This window comes from Coptis chinensis, chromosome 4 (assembly GCF_015680905.1).
Source record: "Coptis chinensis isolate HL-2020 chromosome 4, ASM1568090v1, whole genome shotgun sequence".
NCBI lineage: Eukaryota > Viridiplantae > Streptophyta > Magnoliopsida > Ranunculales > Ranunculaceae > Coptis > Coptis chinensis.
The window spans coordinates 66,021,007-66,042,815 of record NC_141459.1 but is presented as its reverse complement, the minus strand read 5'-3'; the positions used below and the strand labels follow the sequence as shown (position 1 = coordinate 66,042,815).

The following is a 21,809-nucleotide window of genomic DNA, read 5'->3' as shown; positions in this document are numbered from 1 at the left end:
TACATTTACATCTACATCTACATCAACTAAATCTTTATCTACATCTAAATCTTCTACATCTTTATCACCCTCACTATCACTCTCAGTGCCCGCTCCCCTTTTTCTCTTTTTATCTTCTTCTACATCACCTACACTAGTAGGATCATTCACTTTTCTATCGCCTCTACGGATTGAAGCCGATGTTCTCAACTCCCTAACTTTCTGCTTCTTAGGCTCAGGCACGTCACCGCGACTCGAAGAGGAACCACTGCTGCCAAACAACTTCTGTACACCCTTGAATGTAGTTTTAGCGACATTCTTAACATTCTTTTATCGAGGACCCATTACTACAAAGAAAAATAAAACAAGTATTAGTAACTATAATAATTTTAATCAAATCTAAATCATATTCTGATTTTTAACACTACTATTATAGTTCCAAAATCTCCAAACTTCCAAAACTTCCAAAAATGATTACTTTGCAAAGAAACAAATGCCATAATTGGTATACCACTGAGATTATTAAAACAAAATCAAACATCATTAAATTCAAACAATTTTCAATAGATAATGGAATCGAACCAAATAAATTGCTATGTTTAATACAAATGAACATAGTCTTAAAACAATGTTTTAACAATGCACCAGGTATACTTCTATAAAACTCATTTGTATTTTCTATACTTCTACAAGTTACAACTAATAGAAAACTTTTTTCCAGTATTTTCTATACTTCAAACCTCCATAGTCTTCCCTAATACCCTTGCCCAACCTACATTCCATATATGCTACTCCTACTAGTTAAGTTGTCATTATCCATATGCATAGACCCTATGTTAGAAACTTTTGTACCGTCTACCAAGCTCTTTATCTTTAGTTGGGAGCATTGGGGACATCATCTTTGAGTGGAAAGGCTAGTGCTCGGGACTTGTTTTAGTTTACTAAGATATCCACTCTATAATTTTGTATACTCTTTTTCCTGTAGTAAATATATCTCAATCTATTGACTTAAAAATAAACTACAGTCGTTCAACTAAATATCTAGAAACTGTGTTAGGCCAGTCAATTTCCCAAGACTATGGTTTGATGGTTTTCTGAAGAGTAAATAAACCCTTAAAGCTATAAATCACTTGCCAGCTCCTATAATTCCATTAGAAATGTTTAAATTTTTTTATGACTTCTCTTGAATGTCAATTCCTACTTTAAATAGAAACTCTTATCGAATGTCATGAAAATGTCAACCAAGATAACCAAGTTTCAGTAGCATAAGATGACTACAATCTTTAAGACACTAACAACGGTCACAAGCGCATCCGTTGTAACTCTCATTATGCCACAGAATGAAGTACAAACTTTAGTGTATATGATATATAGAGGTAGTCTTGACAGAGAGAAAAAGGGAGAAGGTCGTTTAGTTAGAATGACCCAAATAATGGCAATCACTCTAGATTTTCACGATAAAAGCCCAATGTGGGCTCCGTTCCAAGGGAGATAGAAAACGGAAATCTCATTTTATTCCAAAAAACCAACCACAAACATGTAAATTCATCGACGACCCTTGAAGGTATTTTATTCATGCATCCAACCACAATAGTTTCACACTTCCATAGATTTACTAATATTCCAACAAACATGCAAATTGAATTGAAAACAAATTGAATAAAATGAATTAAAACGGATGGAAAACAAACCTGTAGTATTTGATATTTGATGAGAGCACAAGAGATTAACAATGGCGGTTACACAAGAGAGCATACCAGTGTTTTGATGTAATGGTGAGAAACTCGAATGTGGTGATTTAATTGTCCAAACTCGAATTAAAACGGTGAGAAAATGTTTGGTTTTGAGTTTTTTTTCGTTAGAAATGCTCGAAGGGTTTTTTGGAGAGTGTGCGAGAGAGATGATACCGATTAGAAAGGTTTTCCCGGTAATTCGCGATTTAGGTGGGGGGTGTATTGGGCTTGATTTGGACTTCATTTTTGGGCTTGGGCTGGAGCCTGCCCAATCTAATTCGGAGGCTGCCCAATACAGACCCATATATTTCAATTGTACCCAACGGTCACAAAATAATGTCTTCAATGTATATATATATATGACTCTGGGACTCAATTGTATCGTATTAACTGGTATTTGGTGTTAAAAACATTTTTTTTCATAATCAAATGAAAATTAGCTTTCAAATAATCAAATGTCCAATGCTCCAATGGTATGTCATGTTTTTGCCAACATTAAGGAAAAATCTTCAATTCACCTTCACTTTTAATTGGAGACGATGTGTGATTCATGAGTTGTAACTAACGTCGTGTGACTACGTCAAACATTAAGCCACTAGGACCACTGTGAGAGTGGTGCCTTGATGAGAAGTGTGCGCCATATTCTTTTGGGAAAACTACTATGTTATATGACAATCAATACAAAATTTTGTGAAACTACAACGCTTGGCCCCTCTAAAAAACTTCAAAAGAACCACTGCCCCCTCACATACTCAAGCCTAAGGGTGTAAAAAAGGCCCTCGCCCCAGGCCGGTCCAACCCTCACGTTTTAGGGGAGGGAAGGTCCTAGATGTGAAAGCATGAGGCGGCCCTTAGCCAGACCCTCAAATGCCCTCACAACTTTGCTATGTAATTTTATTTATATTTTGTTAAAATATTATAATTTAACCCGTGGTTACGCCACTCAAGTCATTATGAAGGCGATTAAAAACTAAAGGGTTGTAGTTTGTTAAAAGGAAGTAGGCTCTTAAAAGGATTATAATTGAACTGAGATTATAGAGAATAATTTTTTAGACATACAACTATTTGTTGTCCACAAGACCTCATGTGCTGATTGGTGGAGAGGCTGCCCAGAAAAATTATTTACCTGCCCAAAAAAACTGTTTATCTGACCCACAAAGTGTTTGGACCAATGAGAAGCTGATGTTTGTGGACAAGTCTGCCACAAATTCGCTCTCAAGATTATATCGAGATGAATATACATCCAACAGATACGTAAAATTGATGGAATCCGTCTTAATTAGGAATGTAAGCACAACTTCTAACATGTTGACATGTAAATCAAACATTTTATAACCATCCTATACTAATTAATGTACCGTTATCATTGGGTGCAACACTTCCAGTCAATTTCATCTATGGACTTTTCCACATGTTAGCAATGTCGTTTATACGCCCCAATAACCCTTCCATCCAATGATACTACATTTCAATGCCCTTAACCCACTATTTTTCATGCCTTTGGCACTAATACAACTATAACAATAGTCTAACTGGAATGAAACCAACATTTTAGTATATTAAAAGTAAAATTTAAATACTTTGCTTTTGTTTATATCTCGAGAAAACTTTAGACTACCAATAAGAAAATTGATTTACGCTAATGAGAATTTGCAGACATATATCTTTTTTGCTAAAAGGTAATTGATTAAAATAAATGAAAAGGTTACAAGAAAAAAGAATATGATCGAGGGTGTGAGTATCATCATATGTGTACCCCCTAATACATCGAAATATTAACTGATGAATATAAAGTAAGTAGTAAAATAGTTTTCCAAATTTCGTATGAATGGAGGCTGAGTATTCCACCATTTACTAACTCCTTTTTGTAAAGCTGCACCATATCGCGCACAACTGTCCGCCACCTGCATTTGTTTCTCTCCATGTTGTTATGACATTTGCAGACACATACATAATGAGAAAATTGGGAGCATGCGAGTGCACATAAAGTAAAACAAACCAAAAGCAAAGAGTATGCAAAAACGAAGAGCAAAGTCATCCAATCACACCTCACCAAATTGTTGTTCATTGATGAAGTTAAGGTAGATATCCCAAAACTACTTTCTCCTAGACAGTTTGATAAAGGCTTTACTTAAGCTCCTGAAAAATGAAGTTGTATCAACTACTTCCTAGACGTGATTAGCTTTATATAGTTCACCACTTTATTATATGGGTGACGGTTAACTCGTGGACGCGATAAAATAAAAAACTAACAATTAAAAGCTACATGTACATTTTCACTACTACAAAAATGCAATAAGATAGCGTTCATTTAATAGCACTTATAAAAAAACGCTATGTATTTTGAAGGATAGCGTTTATCTATCTAGTGCTATGGTATGTTTGTAATTGGAACACTAACAATTGCGTTTGCATGGCAAATGCAATAAAATCATAAACGGCAGGTCGGACTTCAGCCCAAAATTTCAGCCCACTTCAACTGAAATTCCCAAAAACTGAAAGAGGCCGCTTTTTTTTTTCTCTATTTTCCCTCTTTCCCCAAACATCGACCACCATCTCTCTCTCTCTAATGCAAAACCATTTCTCCACCACCACGTCCAAAATCTGAGAATGGAACTTTGAATTTTTTGGAGATTGAATTTTGAAACTTGCGAATCAATCTTGCTGCTACAAGAAAAGTAAGTATCTCTTTCCGAACCCTTATCTATTTCTAACCCCTTATGTATTTTAGATTTATATACATGACCATGTCAAGATTTCCAAATACACGTTTTGCTGTCTTCATCCCTCTCTCATAGCCACTCAAAGAAGGTAATGTAAACTCACTCTCTCACTCATCACTCTCACACTCAACCAAATCCTAAATCTCTTCTTTTGTCGATTGTTAAAATTAAATTTGATTTCATATATATTAATATTTTGTTTGTTTCGATGATTTTTTTAGGTTGTTTTGTAACACTATCAGGTTGTAGACAATTTTTTTATTTGAGTGCTTGTATGTTTGTTTCCCAGTTTTATAAAATGTTTTCATGTTTATATTTCACCTTTTCAAGTCCTTATTTGTTGGTGTGGCTTATACTTTTTGTTGGGAGTTGGGGCATATGTTTTTGTGTGGAAGGAGTGACCTGAATGGGTTTTTTCTAGTCTATGTTGAATTTAAATTTAGAAATGTGCTTATTCATATGACTAACACACAAACTTCTATTCCAATTAAGTTTTCAGTCAGCTTGCCAATGCAGTTTTGCAAAGTAAATACATTTCCCGATAAGGTCTGTATGTCATCACTATTGTGGAAGATACTGATTCACACAAACAACATGACCTCTTGAATTAATCACATGAAAATGAGTGTAAAACATCAACTGTTCCATGTGCTTCTTCTTTCCTCAACTTAAGATAAATGGGGTAATTTGCTCTAAACAGAAAAGGACGGACCTAATCCAAATCCCGAGTGTAACTTGATGTCATTTTCTATTGTATTACAAAATAAGGCGTACCCGTCTATCAGTTCTATATCATCTGCAACATCTCGTTGATCACCTTAATTAGCTTGCGAAATTCGCTATCTTTAGAGAAGCTATACCGTGGTCCTACTTTTTTAATCTGTGCATGTTAGTTGCTTTGTAATCAATATGTCCTTTGTGTTGGTTCTTTTTCCTTTTTTTTTTTCCTTAAATGGAGAAGAGTGCGAGTAGTTTCATCTACCCGTATGGTAGACATGTGTTCAGCTCAATGGACAGTGGAATTGTATGAGAACCAGTGGATTTCAAGACCTCGAACTTAAGGTCTTGTGAATCAGGCAAGTCTGAATTGGGGAGTTCATTTTTTTCTCTCCTATCCAGACCTTCTTCATAGTTGTAGAGTGGAACTCAACCAATGCCAAGTTCAGCATCATCCACGGCTTCTGCTATGCTTCCAATGCATAATAGTAATGTCCCTTGTTGGGTTTCCATCCCCACAACAGGGAAACCACCAGATTGGAACTAGATCAGACCATTATCTTCGTGTTCCATCACGGACAACGTCAACCACCATTTTCAATAGTTCCCCTGATTTGCAAGGTAAATAATTGGGGTTATTTAATTATTTTTTTTTAATAAATATTGATTATTATGAAATGAGGTTTAGTTAAATTTTAAAAATTTACTTTTGCATTTGGTTTTTTGTAGTTGAGTTCAAAGGAGAATACTCTAAATCTGTAAATTATGACTGATATGACTTTGGTTGCCAGTCAACCATCAACTTTCTAGCTTGTCTAGATATTTGAAGGACCATAAAAGTATAGAACTCTAGTTGAATACTTGAATACCATCTATTTGTAATCCTTAGTATTTCTAGTAAGATGTCTCATTTCAAGTAAAAAATAGTTTATCTGAGTTGCTCTCTGTTTGCTAATGCTGCTGTTGGTTACCCTCACGTACTTCTTGGTTTACCTTCAATTCACTACTTGTTTATAAATTAATTAATCCAATCAACTCCCCTATGACAAACTTCTACATTGTGTCCATTGAGCGTACTAGATGTGATTTTTTTTTCCTTGATACTTCTAAAAATGTTAATTTCTTATGCTAGCTTGTTAGAAGAGATCTAGATCATAATCCATTTATATTTTGTATTGGCCTAGTAGTGTCTGCTTTGTGGCATTAAAAATGAAAATTTGTTTGACATGCTAGTTTAGGCTTTGTTTGGTTATGTTGGTATGTGGTCCTATATTATTTTTCTAGTTCTTTGATTGAAAGCAGATGTTATGCAATAACAGATGTTTGGTTATGTTGGTATCTTGTCCTATGTTATTCTGTTAGTTATTCGATTAAAAACACTTCTCTCATGGCTATATTTTTCATGTGTGCATAATATGCCTTCAATCGAATGCTTTATTATGAAAGATTCTTCTATGCATGTGTTGGTTTTGATCTTTTGCATGAAGATTGCAAACTGTGAGTACTTGTGGGTATTTTCTGTATGGTACGTACTCCAGGCATGTGGTCTGGTGAAAATCCAATTTTGGAATTTTTAGAAGAGTGGAGTACTGAGAATTTTGAGGTAACTCCTATACATAGTCTATATCCTTAGTAGTCTCATCCATATCTTACCTGGACTGTACGTCATCACCTCTAAGTTGATTATATATAATATTACATATGTTTATATATTTAAAGTTGTTCCAGGGTTTGTGGATATAATATCAACTGTCTTTCTCTTCAGGGTGCCATTGCCAAGGCAGGTGGTGTAAAAGCTTTAGTGAATCTGAACTTTAAATGGCCTTCTGGTGTGATGGAGTACTTGTATGTGCCTTCCCTCTGTTGTATAACATTATGTTTTTATGTGGTTCTATGAATACGTTATAACATGTTGTTCGTTTGTTTGTGTCAGGAACGTGCTGCTGGTGCACTTGCAAACTTGGCTGCCCATGACAAATGTAGCACAGAAGTTGTTGTAGCGGGAGGTGTGCAAGCTCTGGTGTTGCTTGCTCGATTTTGCAAGTCTGAGGGAGTACAAGAGCAGGTAATACGTGTGCCTGGTTTTGCGTTTTTTACATGCACCACTTAACATGCATATCAACCCATATCCACCTATTTATAGATTAAAGATCATGGAGAAGATGATGGGAATCTCAAATACCCATAATCCATGATGGTTCGATTCTAATATCTATGATATGTTATCACTCAAGAAGAAGAAATGAGAGGGAAATCGGTTTTAGAGCAGATTTGGTGCTTTTCACCAAAACAGTTGTATCTTTCTCTATAGTGATTGGTTTTTACACGGTTTGGACCGTTGGAAAATAGATTCAAAGAGCTTTCGTAAGGTATATGGTTTGGTAGGTGGTTCTACTATGATTGCGTTTGAATTTCAGTTCAATGTGGGGGTAAATACATGTGAGAATCTTGTGATGAATGAGGACGAGAGCTTTTCGACCCACGGCCTTTGGAGGATTTAATATTGTTTTTACTGCTGTAAATTTCCTATAGATTTGAGGTGAGTACATCTACCTACTTCTCTTTGTATTCTAAATAAATTATAGTTTCAAAGTATGTTGAATTTGGCGCGACTCTTGAATATCAATGCATGATTATTTTTATGTATTGTGAATGAAATATGTTTTGGGCTTAGAAGTTTATACTTTCATTGTTCAAATCATTATAGGTTGAACGCATAATTAAGTTAATCACTATCCAAGTCCTTGGGTGTTGGGTATTGTTCTCTCGAGTTGCTATGTTTTAATTAGAATACGGCTTGTTTCAATTCTTGTCGTGTTTGAGATTATGTGATTTGTTTTGTATTAATGGTTGAAGTATTATACTTGATGCAAATGCATCCACAATGGTGGTTTCCTACTAGGGATTTTGGTAATATGGGTATGTATGTCTTGTCTAAGAATATGAGTTAAATATTTTTGTTGGCTTGTTGATTTGTTAGAAGTGAATGTAAATTCTGTGTTTGTATATTATATGAAACATTTCAATGTAGACTTCAGTGGGGCCATTTAAAATCAGTACAAGGCTAGCTCAAAAGCTTTGTGAAAGAGCATTGACCGTGGGCTTGAAAACTATGTTGGTGCCTATGTTACATCTTTGTGATTTTTTATGTGAACTAACGTTACTTTTTACTGGTTTCTTGAGTTAATTGAAATACTTAAGAACTTGTTCAAGTGATTCTTTTTATAGAAAAGTTAGGCCTGATTCTTATTAGTGTAATCATTTTATGAAGTGTACAATAGTGTGATCAGTTTTTGTTTACTTCTTTGTTCTATTTTCAATGACTTGTTTGTTATTTAGTTTTGATGTTGGTTTATTTTTCAGGTGGGTCAAGTTCAACTAACCAAACGATACTCTGTTAGCTACACTATGGGTTGTTCTTTAACAAAAGATAAGCACGCTCAAGTGGTCGGTCGCTCAACTGAATTTTGCCTTGGTGTTTTAACAAGGACTCAGGTAGACATGTAAGGGGTCTATAAGAATAATGGTTTCATTCAATGAGGTCCTCATAGATGAAATTTAGTTCAACTGTTTTTTGTTTGTTTGTTCACTTATTGTTTTTAGTAGTTCTTAGGGCCTAAGTAAATAAGTATTCGGATGGATGGCTAACTCTTCGAACTGCTGGGTGATAGAGTAGGTGGGCTATGTTAGGAATAAGGAAGCATCTCCAACAGAGGTTTACGGATTGAAAGCAAGTGGAGCGAGGAAGTAGGGAAGGACATGCTTTGTGATTTCCTCTCCTTAAGGTGCGCTGCCTGACCGACCAACCCACAAGCAACAACTTTCACACTTGCTTTAAGCATCATTCCTTAACTAGCTAAGAGTTCGTGGAGCATCCTAGTTAAGGGTTGAAAGGATTGGCTTGTTCTGTGAAGTGGGGGACAGGTAAATATTGAACAAATGAAGTGATCATGTGACTTTTGTTTGGTAGTTAATCAATACATAGTTAAATTCTATTTTACGTTATTCAATGATATTTCTATATATTCCGATTGTCACAGTTAAATTCAGCAACTGATAATTCTTTATACTATTTTTGAAGATTTGCATTGCTACTTGCTAGAGCGTAAGGTATCATGCATACTCCAAATCCTTTTTACTGCCTTGACTTTATATATTTTTTTTGGTAAGTGCCTTAACTTTATATTCCAAAGATTTTTTTCTCCTGTTAATGAGTATCTTATAAGGTCGCATGTACTTATGCCATGATCCTTGTATTTTTTTTGTTGTCTTTTCATGTATAAGAAGATATATTATATTGACTACCTATTTTTCATTCCTATGTCTAGTTCCTTATGTAACTTATATTGTGTATCTGTATAGATTTATTTTATATTATTTTGAGTATAACCATATAACTACAAGTGATTATTCCTTTTTAAATCAAATGTATGTCGTGTTTTTTTTTTTTTTTTGGTGGATCTATAAGCTCAAAATGGGAAAGAGTGCTCACTCAGTGAGAGTGAGAGGTTGATGGTTCGAATCCATCTGGATCCAAATAAAAATAAAAATTAATCGTGTTTCCAAGATAAAAAAGCGAAATTCATTACAAATACATGTGATTAGGAAATGCTTTAAAATAGATAGCGCACAAATTAAAATGCTATAGAATTGATAGCGCTAAAGAGAAAATGTTATTAATAAATAGATAGCAATAGAAACAAACGCAATAAGATAGCATAGCACTTCCATATTAAACGCTATCGATTGGTAATAGCGCTAAGGGAAAAACGCTATCGATTGGTAATAGCGCTAAGGGAAAAACGCTATAAATATAATAGCGTTTTTTAAGAAACGCTATAAATTCGATAGCGTTTTCTATGAAAATGTTATCAATAAAAGCATAGCATCGTCATTAATAGCGTTTTGGAAAACGCTATGGACAACATCCATAACGTTTTTCGCATGCTATCTTCAGACTTTTCTGTAGTAGTGTTTGTTGAGCAAAGTACATAACAATTAAAAGTACGTAAGTAAGATCATTTTTTTTTTGGGTCCTTTCTGATAAAGAAAAGCGGTAGATGGGACTAATACTAAATTATCAACAAAGCCAATTAAAAGCGATGCTTAAGAACTGAAGTAGCAAATATATTAGCCAAAGAGATAATAAATAATGACATGTTCGTCAAGTAAAACTTGTATATCATTATACAGTACCATATATAGGAATCTTATATACCATTTTTTGCCACCAATATGAATAACGAAATCAAATCTAAGCCAAACTTAGTTGCCACAAAATGTGCCGGTCAAGCACTCAGGCCTTAAAGAAAGTTGTTGTTTACAAATTACTATTGATCGACCCTGAGACTTTTTAATTTTCTACATCTGCAACAATGGTATATTTGGTATTACTGAAAGAAACACTTGGATGTCTCAAGCAGCAGCTCCAGCCTAATTAAATTGAGATCCGGTTATCTTGGTTGTCAGTTTGAACACAGACCCCCCCTGATCTAATGTGTCGAAAGGCATATTCTGATTTGTTCTCTCCAACAACAAATCATCATTTTGCAAGCTCTTTTCATCTTGCTTGGAGCTTCCAAGGCAGTACATGCCAGATTGCTTGCATATTAATTTGTCTCAATACTACATTACAATGTTTCTCCCTTTGTTGCTTGCATCATCCATCCATTTCTAAGTGAACACGCCACTATCCTCAATATGTTTTCTCAAATGCCTGTAGCAATTTGGTATGGCTACGCTACTTTACTCTCTCAACTATCTAATGCTAATGCTAATGCAACAATTATCTAATGCTAATGCAAGTCATAGTATAAACGCAAAACCAAAAATATAAGCAAAGAGTCTTAATAAATAAATAAATAAATAAATAATAAAATAAAAAATAAAATAAAAAAATAAAAAAACTGGAAACAGTAGCTTGTCTAAGAAGTTGTGAGTGAATAAATATTCATACTTCCTTTTCAAGTACAAAAAGATAACTAACCGTTTGTTGAACAACATTTGTTATGGCAACAATTTCATCTCATGGCATACGTAGAACACACAGATTGTTCTTTTGTGACTGCAGCATCAATGTTTTAGGCTAACAACCAACCTTTGGATGTCACAAAGCCAATTTTTCCGTTGCTCCAATTTATAAATCCCCATATCGAATCTAATAAAGCATATTCAGTCGATCAATGATAGTTGATGTATGTTGCAAATGGTGTTATTACGAATTTGGGAAGTGTTTTTTATGAAGGATTCTTAAAAGAAAGTGATTTGTGGCCGGCAAGATCTCAGCCCAAAGCAAAACTGCTTTTTCCTTCAATATAAATTTGGGAACGTCTAATCTAAATTTGGGAAGATTTTTTGGGGTTTTTTCTAGCCGTGAAAGTCTATTTTGTTTTCGGCAAGTTTTTTTTATAGTAAGTAGGTCTCTCAGAAGAAAGTGATTTGATCACCGTAGGATCTCCCAAAACTGTTTTCTCCACAACCACTTGATATATAATTACCATTTTTTTTTCTTTGACATTTAAATTGAACTTGTTAGTGTCATTGTAATACCCTTAACTGAATATGCCTTAGAAACCCATCTTAGCCGAGTATGTATTGAGAACAATTTGTTCATCCATAAACAGAGTGTACGTAGACAACTTTAACTGTTCATTCCTTGTGTAATCCATATTCAATTTATACACGTTTCTCAAATAGTAGGAGAAGCTATAGGGGTATTTAAACAATGAAACAATTATATATATAATTTAATATGTGAAATAATTACACCTGTTTGTGTGAAGAAAATGGGTTTTGGAGGTTTTTAGTCGGAGTTTTGGAGGTTTAGTATGTTTTAGAGTATTATGTAAATATGACTCTTTAAGCAGATACTTTAGTATTAGGTAAATAGGTTTTGGAGGTTTTTGTCTATTTTAGAGTATTAGGTAAATAGGACTTTTCAAGCAGACTCTTTAGTATTAGGTAAATAGGACTCTTCAAGCATTAGCACAGATCCCGAGGAAATCAGGACCACCACTTAATCCCTTTTAACTTGTTTAAAAACTGAACTGTTTTATTATATAGATATGTAATTGTATAAATAGCAAAATAAATGGTATGTTTTACATAAGTTAGTACTTTGTGTATGCTCCTCTAACATTACATAAAAAATTTAGTTCAAAAAAACAAACTATTCCATTGTCGGGATATGAACCCGGGTCACTTCTCTATGTATAAGCAAAAATAAAATATAAATCAGAGTGATGTGATATGATCATTTATTATTTATTATTTTTTTTTCATTGGTATATGATAATGAAGTTTTTAATCAATTTCAACTAATCAAACACAAGGTATTCTACAACCTACAACACCACATCATATTTTTTTATATCATATACATTTCTTATTGATTCATGGAATACATCGTACATAAAACTTAATAATGAAACTATTGAATTTTATTATCTTACAAATTTTAGCAAAATTATTAATTAAGTACATTAACCAAAATCAGATTGAGAAAACCTATTATTTAAACGTGATAATTAATTTATCACGTAATAATTTAGCAAAAGTATACTGTAAATAAAGAGTTTAAGAGAGTAATCAAACTTGGCCCTCAAACCCGACCCTCAATTCTCTAAAGAGAGGGCTGATATGAGAGTTAGGACTTCACAATTTTAGCATTGGCCCTCATAGGCCCGCCTCTCACTACATACCCATCCCTCAAGTTATACGGGATTAATGGTTGCCCGCCCTGACCTATTTTACACCCCTACTCTTAAGGGTGGAATTTGAGCCGAGGGCTCGGAGCTCGGCTTGGGCTTGGCTCGTTTAAGCTCGGCTCGAGCTCGCTCGTTTACTATATGAGCCGAGCTCGAGCTCAAATAAAAGCTCGTGTAACAAATGAGTTTGATGAAGCTCGGCTCGTTTAGTTCAAATAGCATATTTATAGTGTAAAATAACCGAGGGCTCGGAGCTCGGCTTGGGCTTGGCTCGTTTAAGCTCGGCTCGAGCTCGCTCGTTTACTATATGAGCCGAGCTCGAGCTCAATTTAAAGCTCGTGTAATTAGCAAGCTGAGCTTGAGCATGGTAAAGCTCGGCTTGTTTAGCTCGAATTCCACCCTTACCTACTCTAGCCCCCTCAAACTTCACCATTGGGCATTGGCGTCCAAGCTAGCCTACATGTTGAGTAGTGAAACAAGAAAATGTCCAAAGTAAGTGTGTATACATTTCGTGCCACAATTCAACCGAAAATTCCAAAGTATGAAGTTTCACGAAATTTTGTATTCGTACCAATTCCCCCGGAAAGCCAAACGTTTCCCGATATTTCAGACTTCTCCCACGAAATTTGGATCTATGTTTGTTCTCACCCACAACAAGGGTTTAAGGAAAAACCAACTTTTGAGGCTACAACTAAAACACAACAACAAGAAATGAGTTAAACCCTGCCAACAACACCACAACCCACCTTTCTCCCCATGAACATCAGAAGAACTCTTCTTCTCATCATCAACAACAACAACAACCTTAAAAAAAACTATACTACTTCAATACCCAATAACCATAATCATCAAAACAAACTAATCTCAATTCTTTCTAAACCAGTTTTCAACCATACCCAATGCAAAGAAACTTTATTTAAATTAACACCAAGTCAATTTGATTCACTGTTTTTAGATATTTTTAACCATTCTAATCATATTAATCCAAAGACTACATTAAATTTATTTTCTTTTGCTTCTAATACATTGAACTATAAGTTTAGTGTTAAGTCTTATTGTTTATTAATTCGTTTCCTTATTGGTTCGAACCTCGTTTCCCCAGCTCGGTTGGTTTTAATTCGAGTAATTGACGATAGGGGTTTAGTTATTTTTTATAATAGTTTGGAGAATAGGCATTTGGAGATTGTGAATGCAGTTGCGGAGATTGGTGGTGGGAGAGATGGCGGCGTTGGGAATGCGGTATGTGATTTATTGGTTCATGTTTATTGTACTCAGTTTAAGATATTAGGATTACATTTAGCCTTTGATGTTTTTAAGTTTTTGACTAGTCAAGATTTGTTTCCGTCTTTGAAGACTTGTAATTTTTTGTTGAATTCTTTGGTGAGAGGGGGTGAACTTGAGAGGAGTTATGAGGTTTTTGATACAATGTGTCGTGGTGGTGTTGAACCGGATGTTTATACTTTTGGTACTGCAATTAATGCATTTTGTAAAGGAGGGAAGGTTGGGGATGCGGCGCGTTTGTTTTTGAAAATGGAGGAAATGGGAATTGCTCCTAGCATCGTAACTTATAATACACTTATTGATGGGTATTTTAGAAGTGGGGATTCAGTAGAACCTTACAGGCTTAAAGACAAAATGATAAAAAATGGTTTGATACCTAGTGTTGTTACATATAGTATTCTTATAAATGGTTTGGTGAAATTGGGAAAATTCGACGATGCAGATTGTGTTTTGAAGGAAATGCTTGATAAGGGGATTGTTCCAAATGTAGTCATTTATAACACACTGATTGATGGTTACTGTAAAGTAGGAGAAATTGGCAATGCGACCAGAATGAGGGACTGCATGGTGTCCGAGGGAGTCAATCCCAATTCAGTTACTTACAATTCACTTGTCCAGGGATTTTGCAAGGTTGGTCAGATGGAAGAAGCTCAGTATCTCTTGGAAGAGATGTTATCAAGAGGTTTTTCTATAAATCCCTGGACGTTTAATTCAATAATTCAGTGGCTATGTACGAAACTTAAGTTTGATTCCGCTGTTAGACTCTTTAGGGAAATGATGTTAAGAAACTTAAGGCCCAATGATGGGGTTTTGACCACGCTAGTGTGTGGTCTCTGCAAGGCGGAACATCATTCAGAGGCAATGGATATATGGTTTAGGCTGTTGGAGAAAGGTTTTGCAGCTAATATGATAACTTCAAATGCACTAATACATGGGCTTTGTGAGTCTGGAAATAGGCCGGAGGCATTTAGGATTCTCGAGGTGATGGTTCAGAAAGGGTTACAACTGGATCGTATCACATACAACACACTTATATCTAGATTCTGCAAAGATGGTAAAGTGGAAGAAGGATTTAAGTTGAGAAATAAAATGATTAGCCAGGGACTTAAACCGGACATCTTCACGTACAATGCACTAATGCATGGATTGTGTAGTGTATGTAAAATGGAGGAAGCTGTTGGTCTGTGGAATGAGTTGAAAAGAGAGGGTCTGATTCCTGATGTTTTTACCTATAGTGTGATGATAGATGGATATTGCAAGGATAAAAGACTTGAAGAGGGAGTGAATCTTTTCAATGAGATGGTCAGCCATGGAATGGAGCCAAATATAGTTCTCTATAATGCCCTCATTGGAGGGTACTGTAGACAGGGCAATCTGCCAAAAGCATTCTCGCTCTGTGATGAAATGAGAACCAAGGGTATTGCACCAACTGTTGTTACATATTCTACACTGATACATGGCATGTGTGGCATTGGCCATGCTGAGGAGGCAAATAACCTCTTGGGAACAATGAGAAGGGAGGGCTTGGTCCCGAATGTTGTTTGTTATACTTCTATAGTTGGTGGGTTCTGTAAGCTAGGTTTAATGGAGGAAGCAAGACGTATCTTGCAGGAAATGATTGAGCAAGTTGTGGCTCCAAATAAATTTACATACACCATCATGATAGATGGGTACTGTAAAATGGGTCATGTGAAAGAAGCGGAAGAGCTGCTAAAAGAAATGTTGGAGGAAGGTATTGCACCTGATGTTGTTACCTACAATGCTTTGACATATGGGTTATGCAAGGAAGGGAAGATGGAAAAAGCTTTTAAGCTTTGTGATCAAATGTCTCAAAGAGGTTTGGTATTTGATGAAATTACATACACAACATTGGTTGATGGATTGACTAGTTCAGGCTTTTCAAGAGAAGCTACTTTATTATCAGAATGCATTGTCAAGAGTGGTATGGTTACTCCTCGTGTTAAGGCAGTGGATTCGTTGGTTGATCCCTCCAAGGCTAAACTGGAGTGTTTGGAGAAAAGCTAGGATCGCTGGTGAAATCATAGCACTGTGCCTGTTTTCCTTATGGCCCGGTGGTTTCCTAATGAAACCAACGCTATGACCTGAATTGGAACCTCGCAGGAAGCAGTGGTGAAGCTGGTTGCTTGAAACAAGTTTAGCTATGGTAAGACAGCTAATCGTTATATATATAATTATCTATCCAATAGATCATTGAACATTGAAAAGTTTCTCATCTTAGGTTGCTCGCACATGGAAGCCGAGGACTGCATTGGATGATTGATGAACATCTTCTGACAGGTTGGACTCTTCAATGTATGTTTTCTTTTACTGCATTTCTGGTACTTGACATTGCGTGTGGTATTTTTCATTACTTATTTTATTTGATATTCATGCTACTGTCAATGGCTATCATATCTAGCTACTGGATTTCCTTGAAGATAACATTATCACATGCAGAAATCTTAAGCTTCTCACTTCAGGCAATTTTAGTGCCGTCCCAAAATATATATAAAGCTTGCATTAGTTAGTGACTTTTTAGCTAATAAATTATTGCTGTTGTAGAAATTTGTGACGCTTTTGTCTGTCTCCCATGATTGTGAACTGGTCCACCGTTTTTTTTCCCTTATATCTTCATATATATAAAGCTTGGCCTTGAGACCCTTTCTTCGTTTTTTTTCAGACTGTGCGGTTTAAGCATGAGCTGGAGCGCAACATTACTATCAAACTTGGATATGCCAATGCAAAAATATACAAATGTGAAGATGAACGGTGCCCTAGACCAGCATGCTACAAGTATAGTCATATGCAATCTCAATAACTTACTGGTGAGATCTTTGTTTCACTTCAAATCATCATAATTTCTGTTGGAAAATTTGTTTAGGGCATATGGTAGTGGAAAAGAAGATAGCCCTCTTTGCGATGTTCCAGGATTCGAGAATGCAAGAATGAAGCTGCTGAGACATGTCTCTTTTGTTGATTGCCCGGTAAGGTCACTGACTTTCATGTTCTAAAATTTGCTACATGGACAAATATTTTTGTTTATGTTGCTCGTAAGTGGTTCTTAGATTAAAACTTAAATCCTTCTTGTTTGTATTTGAATACAAAATTATAGCGAGAGTAATCTGCCTGAGATGCATTTATAATAATTTGTTATTATTTGAAAAAGGTTGGTGTTTGGATTGTTATATTCTTTATAGTTTTTCCAAATTCAGAATAGGCACCATTGGAATACCCTTTTTACGTATTTTCTTTTTAGGCAGTCGAAATTAAATGACTTGGTTGAGAACTCAAGTCAATGGTGTGTAAACTGACAATTTTATCCCCATGAAAAGACATTTTCTGTTTTTTTCTGTTTGCTACTGGTTTGGTAGTGCTAAAGTAGGAAAAACCTGTGACAACCAATACGAACAGCACTACTGTAGGTCGCATGTGCCTTTCAAAAATAGTTAAGATGAAAACTTTTGTGATTACTTGTGCATGGGTGGGTGTTGATTAGTGCTAATGCTAATGGTTTGGATATAAACAGCAAGTCTGTTATTTGCAACAATACGTGAAGAGTGTGTATCATTGTGAAATTCCCGCTATTTAATCGGGTTTGGGAGCTATTCTTTTCATTCTTCAACAAGTCTTTGTGACCATCTGACAACAATGAGTAGGAACTTTGTATATATCATATTATCATAGCTTTTATATCACCTTCCTAACCTGTCATCAAAGAGTATTCCGTGCGGACTTAGGGACTCCATGTCATCAGAGAGTATTCCGTATGGACTAGATTCATAAAACTTAATTACCTGTGTCCTATTCGTATAACCGATTTGAAAAGGAGGATGCATTCTACATTTTCTTTGCGTAAGCTGCAGATTTGCTCCTTACTGTTTCTTTTTGTTTTTTGGTTAACAGGGCCACGATATTCTCATGGCTACAATGCTCAATGGGGCAGCCATCATGGATGGAGCGTTGCTTCTTATTGCTGCCAATGAGAGCTGTCCCCAACCTCAGACTTCTGAGCATTTGGCTGCTTTTGAAATTATGCGCCTCCAGCACATTATAATTCTTCAAAATAAAGTTGATCTTATTCAGGAGAATGTTGCCATCAATCAGCATGAAGCTATTCAGAAATTTATTCAGGTCACTTAATTGAAATCAATTTCTGATTCAAATCCTTGTTTACAAACTCTCAGTCCAGTGGGTTAAATGTCAAATTTCTATTTTGCAGAAAACTGTTGCTGATGGTGCTCCAGTAATACCAATTTCTGCACAGTTGAAGTACAATATTGACGTTGTCTGCGAGAACATTGTGAAAATGATCCCCATCCCAGAAAGGAACTTTATCTCACCACCGAATACGATTGTAATAAGATCCTTTGACGTGAATAAGCCTGGGTATGAGGTCGGTGATATAAGAGGTGGTGTTGCTGGTGGAAGCATCCTGAGAGTAAGTCATATTCTTAATTCTCTCTATAGAAGAATGAGGTTGCATGATAAGTACATCCTTCCCAAATGCATATCGGTGGGAATGATGCATGTCCATATTTAAAGTATATGTGATTGGGGCATTTGTGAGATATTTTGACCTGAGCAATTTTCTAGCTTATCATCTTAACCATATGTGGAGTCAACATTTCTCTAAACTATTTGCTATTTCCTTTGATGATACACGAAATTGCAAATGGCATGTCACGTGGTTTTAACGTTTCAGTGTTGGATGCCTATGTTGTTCCACCAAAATACTTCCGTGGCACATCTGCAAACTAGATAGCATATGTAGGTCCCACCAACATAAACTTGTGGCATGTTTAGTCGTTTACAACACACTAATGAATTCTGAGCCTTATGATTTATTCTGCTCTGCGGGTTATAGTTTCTGTTCTATATGTAACAAGTTGTTTGCATCTCACTTTGTGCCTGATAAATCTTTTCTCCATTGTGTTTTAAAGGTCAATCAATTTATTGAAGTCCGCCCGGGCATAGTAGTAAAGGATGAAAATGGCAACATCAAGTGCACCCCAATATATTCTAGAATCGTTTCACTATATGCAGAGCAGAATGAACTGCAGTTTGCTGTGCCTGGTGGTCTCATTGGAGTTGGAACCACAATGGACCCCACGTTGACACGTGCTGATAGGCTTGTCGGTCAGGTTCTTGGGGAAGTGGGTTCGCTTCCTGAAGTATTTGTTGAACTTGAGGTATGTAGCCTGAACCACCTGAATTTGCCTACAGCCTAGAATGGGCATCATGCTTGAAATTGGATATGAAGTTTCTGATTAACCATTTCTTTTAACTGTAGATTCTTTACACCATGAGATCTTGGGTTTCATGTTAGGAATGTGGATTTGGATATTAAGTGTCCGAATAACCATTTTGTTTTACTATACTTTACACCTATGAGTTCTTGGGTTTCATGTTTGGAATTTGGATAGTAACTGCTGGGAACCACTTTATTGTAGATCCTTTATACATAGGAGATTAAATCCATATGCAATATAGAGCTTATTCTATCACTCACTGCTTTGATTATTAACTAAGATACATTGACAGGGATACATGTGTCCGCATCTCCGCATCTGACACGGATACGAAGTGTCGGACACGGAAAAATGCCAAAAATTAAGTATATCATGTACAATATGTGCGTGTCGTGTCCGATATGGAAGCATCCGACACAGATTATTTTTAAAATATGGCGTGTCCATGGAACATAGATTATTAACTTCTTTCTCCCATGTTTTTAGGTGAATTTTTTCCTTCTTCATCTGCTCTTGGGAGTCAGAACAAAGGATACAGAGAGGCAAGGGAAAGTTGCAAAGCTGACAAAGGGTGAGATATTGATGCTGAATATTGGATCTATGTCTACTGGGGCCTGAGTGATTGCAGTTAAGAATGATCTTGCTAAGCTACAACTTACCTCTCCTGTGTGCACTAGCAAAGGGGAGAAGGTTGCCCTCAGTAGGAGAGTCGAGAAGCACTGGCGACTCATAGGTTGGGGCCAGATTCAAGCTGGAAGCACTCTTGAAGTCCCACAATCCCCTATCTGAATACACCCCACATAAAAGAAGAAGACAACAGTAACACAGCAGAAAGAATTTGGGAAAAAATGGGGGGGAGGCAATTGTTAGGTACTATTTTTGTGCGGTGGAGAAGAAAACATCACCTGTCTTTTATTTTGTGCTTTTTCCTGTTTGATATACCTGTTTTTAATTGTACTTTCTTCTTTTCGATATTTTTCACTACTAAATTCAATGATCCTTTATTTTGGAGTTTGCAATTCATTTTTTCAGAATGGGGCATACTTGTGATATGTTTGACAGCCCAGACCTATGTGTAATTTGCATTCTTATTTGTTTCTCAGCCTAGGTTGTTTTGTTTATTGTCAAACATGCATTCTACCGAGGGTACCGTCTTATGGGGATATCGGTGTGTGGTCAAGAAATTGTTCATTTTCTATTATTGTGAATTCCGCAACATGCACAATCTATCCTTGAGTTTCATTTTTAGTTCAGTGTGCAGAAATTGTACTTTCTGAAAATTCTAGTTTTCCCCTATCTTTTGTAAGTTATGTCGGGTCTCAGTATCTTAGAGCAAGTCCAATGGAGGACTATATAGGCTGTTAAAGGAATGTCATTCCAATGGGGTTGCTAAAAGGATTTTAAATTTGGAAGGAGTCAAAAACTCAGCCAAAGTAAGACTTGGTAGCAGCTGTTATAATAAGTTCAGGAGAGGGACGGTATAGTTTCTGCCGTTCGTGTGTTAAATTTCAACGGACGGCAAAAACTATGTCGTCCGTCTAAAAAAAATTCAACTTTAAGTTACAAAATAATAGACGAATGACAGAAACTATGTCATCCGTATCATTTAGCACTTCAAAACAGAAAATGCGATTGGATTGGTTTTTTGATTTTGGGGTGCCAAATTTGGCTAAGCAAATTAAAATGCTTATATGGCACCTTTTAAGAGCCCAATTTAACAACTCTCTATTGGACTTTGTCTTATGAAGTTTAGCAATGGGTCTTAAAAAATAGAAAGATCGCCATAATACATAGTGAAAAAATCTTTTTCGGAAGGTTAGAGTCGTTTTCTTTTGGGCATGGTGGTATCCGTCCGGCGATCAATTTCTTTTCCAAAATTCACAAGGTTGTAAATTGAGTCAGCATAGGTTCACGGGAGCTTGCTTTTCACTTCGATCTGATTGGCGAGCTTATTACCGTATTGTATGTCTAGTGTTGCTGTATGCAATAAATTTAGAAGCAGATCGTCATCAGTAAAATACGTAAATATCATTTTGTGATTTCTAGAAACTAGTCTTTCTTAATTATTGTCTATGATTTCGATGATTAGAATGGACGCCACGATTCTGCATACGGCAACTTTCTTTGCCGACACAACCTGACAATATATAATTTGTTATATATTTATTAAACAAGACATGATCACATGAAATTTGTATTGTACATCATATAATATGAAATTTATTAAGTTTTAAACGAATAAACTGAGAATTACTTAATCAGTGTAGCAATCTTCCCTTGCAAGTAGGAACAAATACAAGTGACATGTACATAACAATCACCCTACAAATTCCAATTGTCACTCTTAGAGAGTTCAGTTATTAATTAATAATTGGTTGGGTTGTTCTTATGTACCCTAAAATTTCCTGTATATATACTGTG

At 35.8% G+C, this 21,809-nt stretch overlaps 1 protein-coding gene across 6 annotated transcripts; it reads left to right on the top strand.

Moving 5' to 3' along the window:
- The first annotated feature begins 13,529 nt into the window (after positions 1-13,529).
- Positions 13,530-20,407, top strand: LOC147504452 (uncharacterized). Of its 6 annotated transcripts, none has more exons than XM_086557336.1 (8): positions 15,936-16,303; positions 16,379-16,437; positions 16,820-16,932; positions 17,021-17,123; positions 18,043-18,270; positions 18,359-18,577; positions 19,080-19,328; positions 19,875-20,407. In XM_086557336.1, the coding sequence occupies exons 4-8, from the start codon at positions 17,085-17,087 to the stop codon at positions 20,004-20,006; spliced, it is 867 nt and encodes a 288-aa protein (XP_086413462.1). In that variant the 5' UTR covers positions 15,936-16,303; positions 16,379-16,437; positions 16,820-16,932; positions 17,021-17,084; the 3' UTR covers positions 20,007-20,407. The 6 variants fall into 6 exon arrangements, 2 of the variants coding, with proteins under 2 accessions (XP_086413462.1, XP_086413461.1); XM_086557335.1 differs by having other exon boundaries at positions 16,160-16,303; positions 16,379-16,452; positions 17,068-17,123; XR_015193050.1 differs by lacking the exons at positions 18,359-18,577; positions 19,080-19,328; positions 19,875-20,407 and having other exon boundaries at positions 13,530-16,303; positions 16,379-16,452; positions 16,820-16,964; positions 17,068-17,123; positions 18,043-18,106.
- Positions 20,408-21,809: the final 1,402 nt, after the last annotated feature.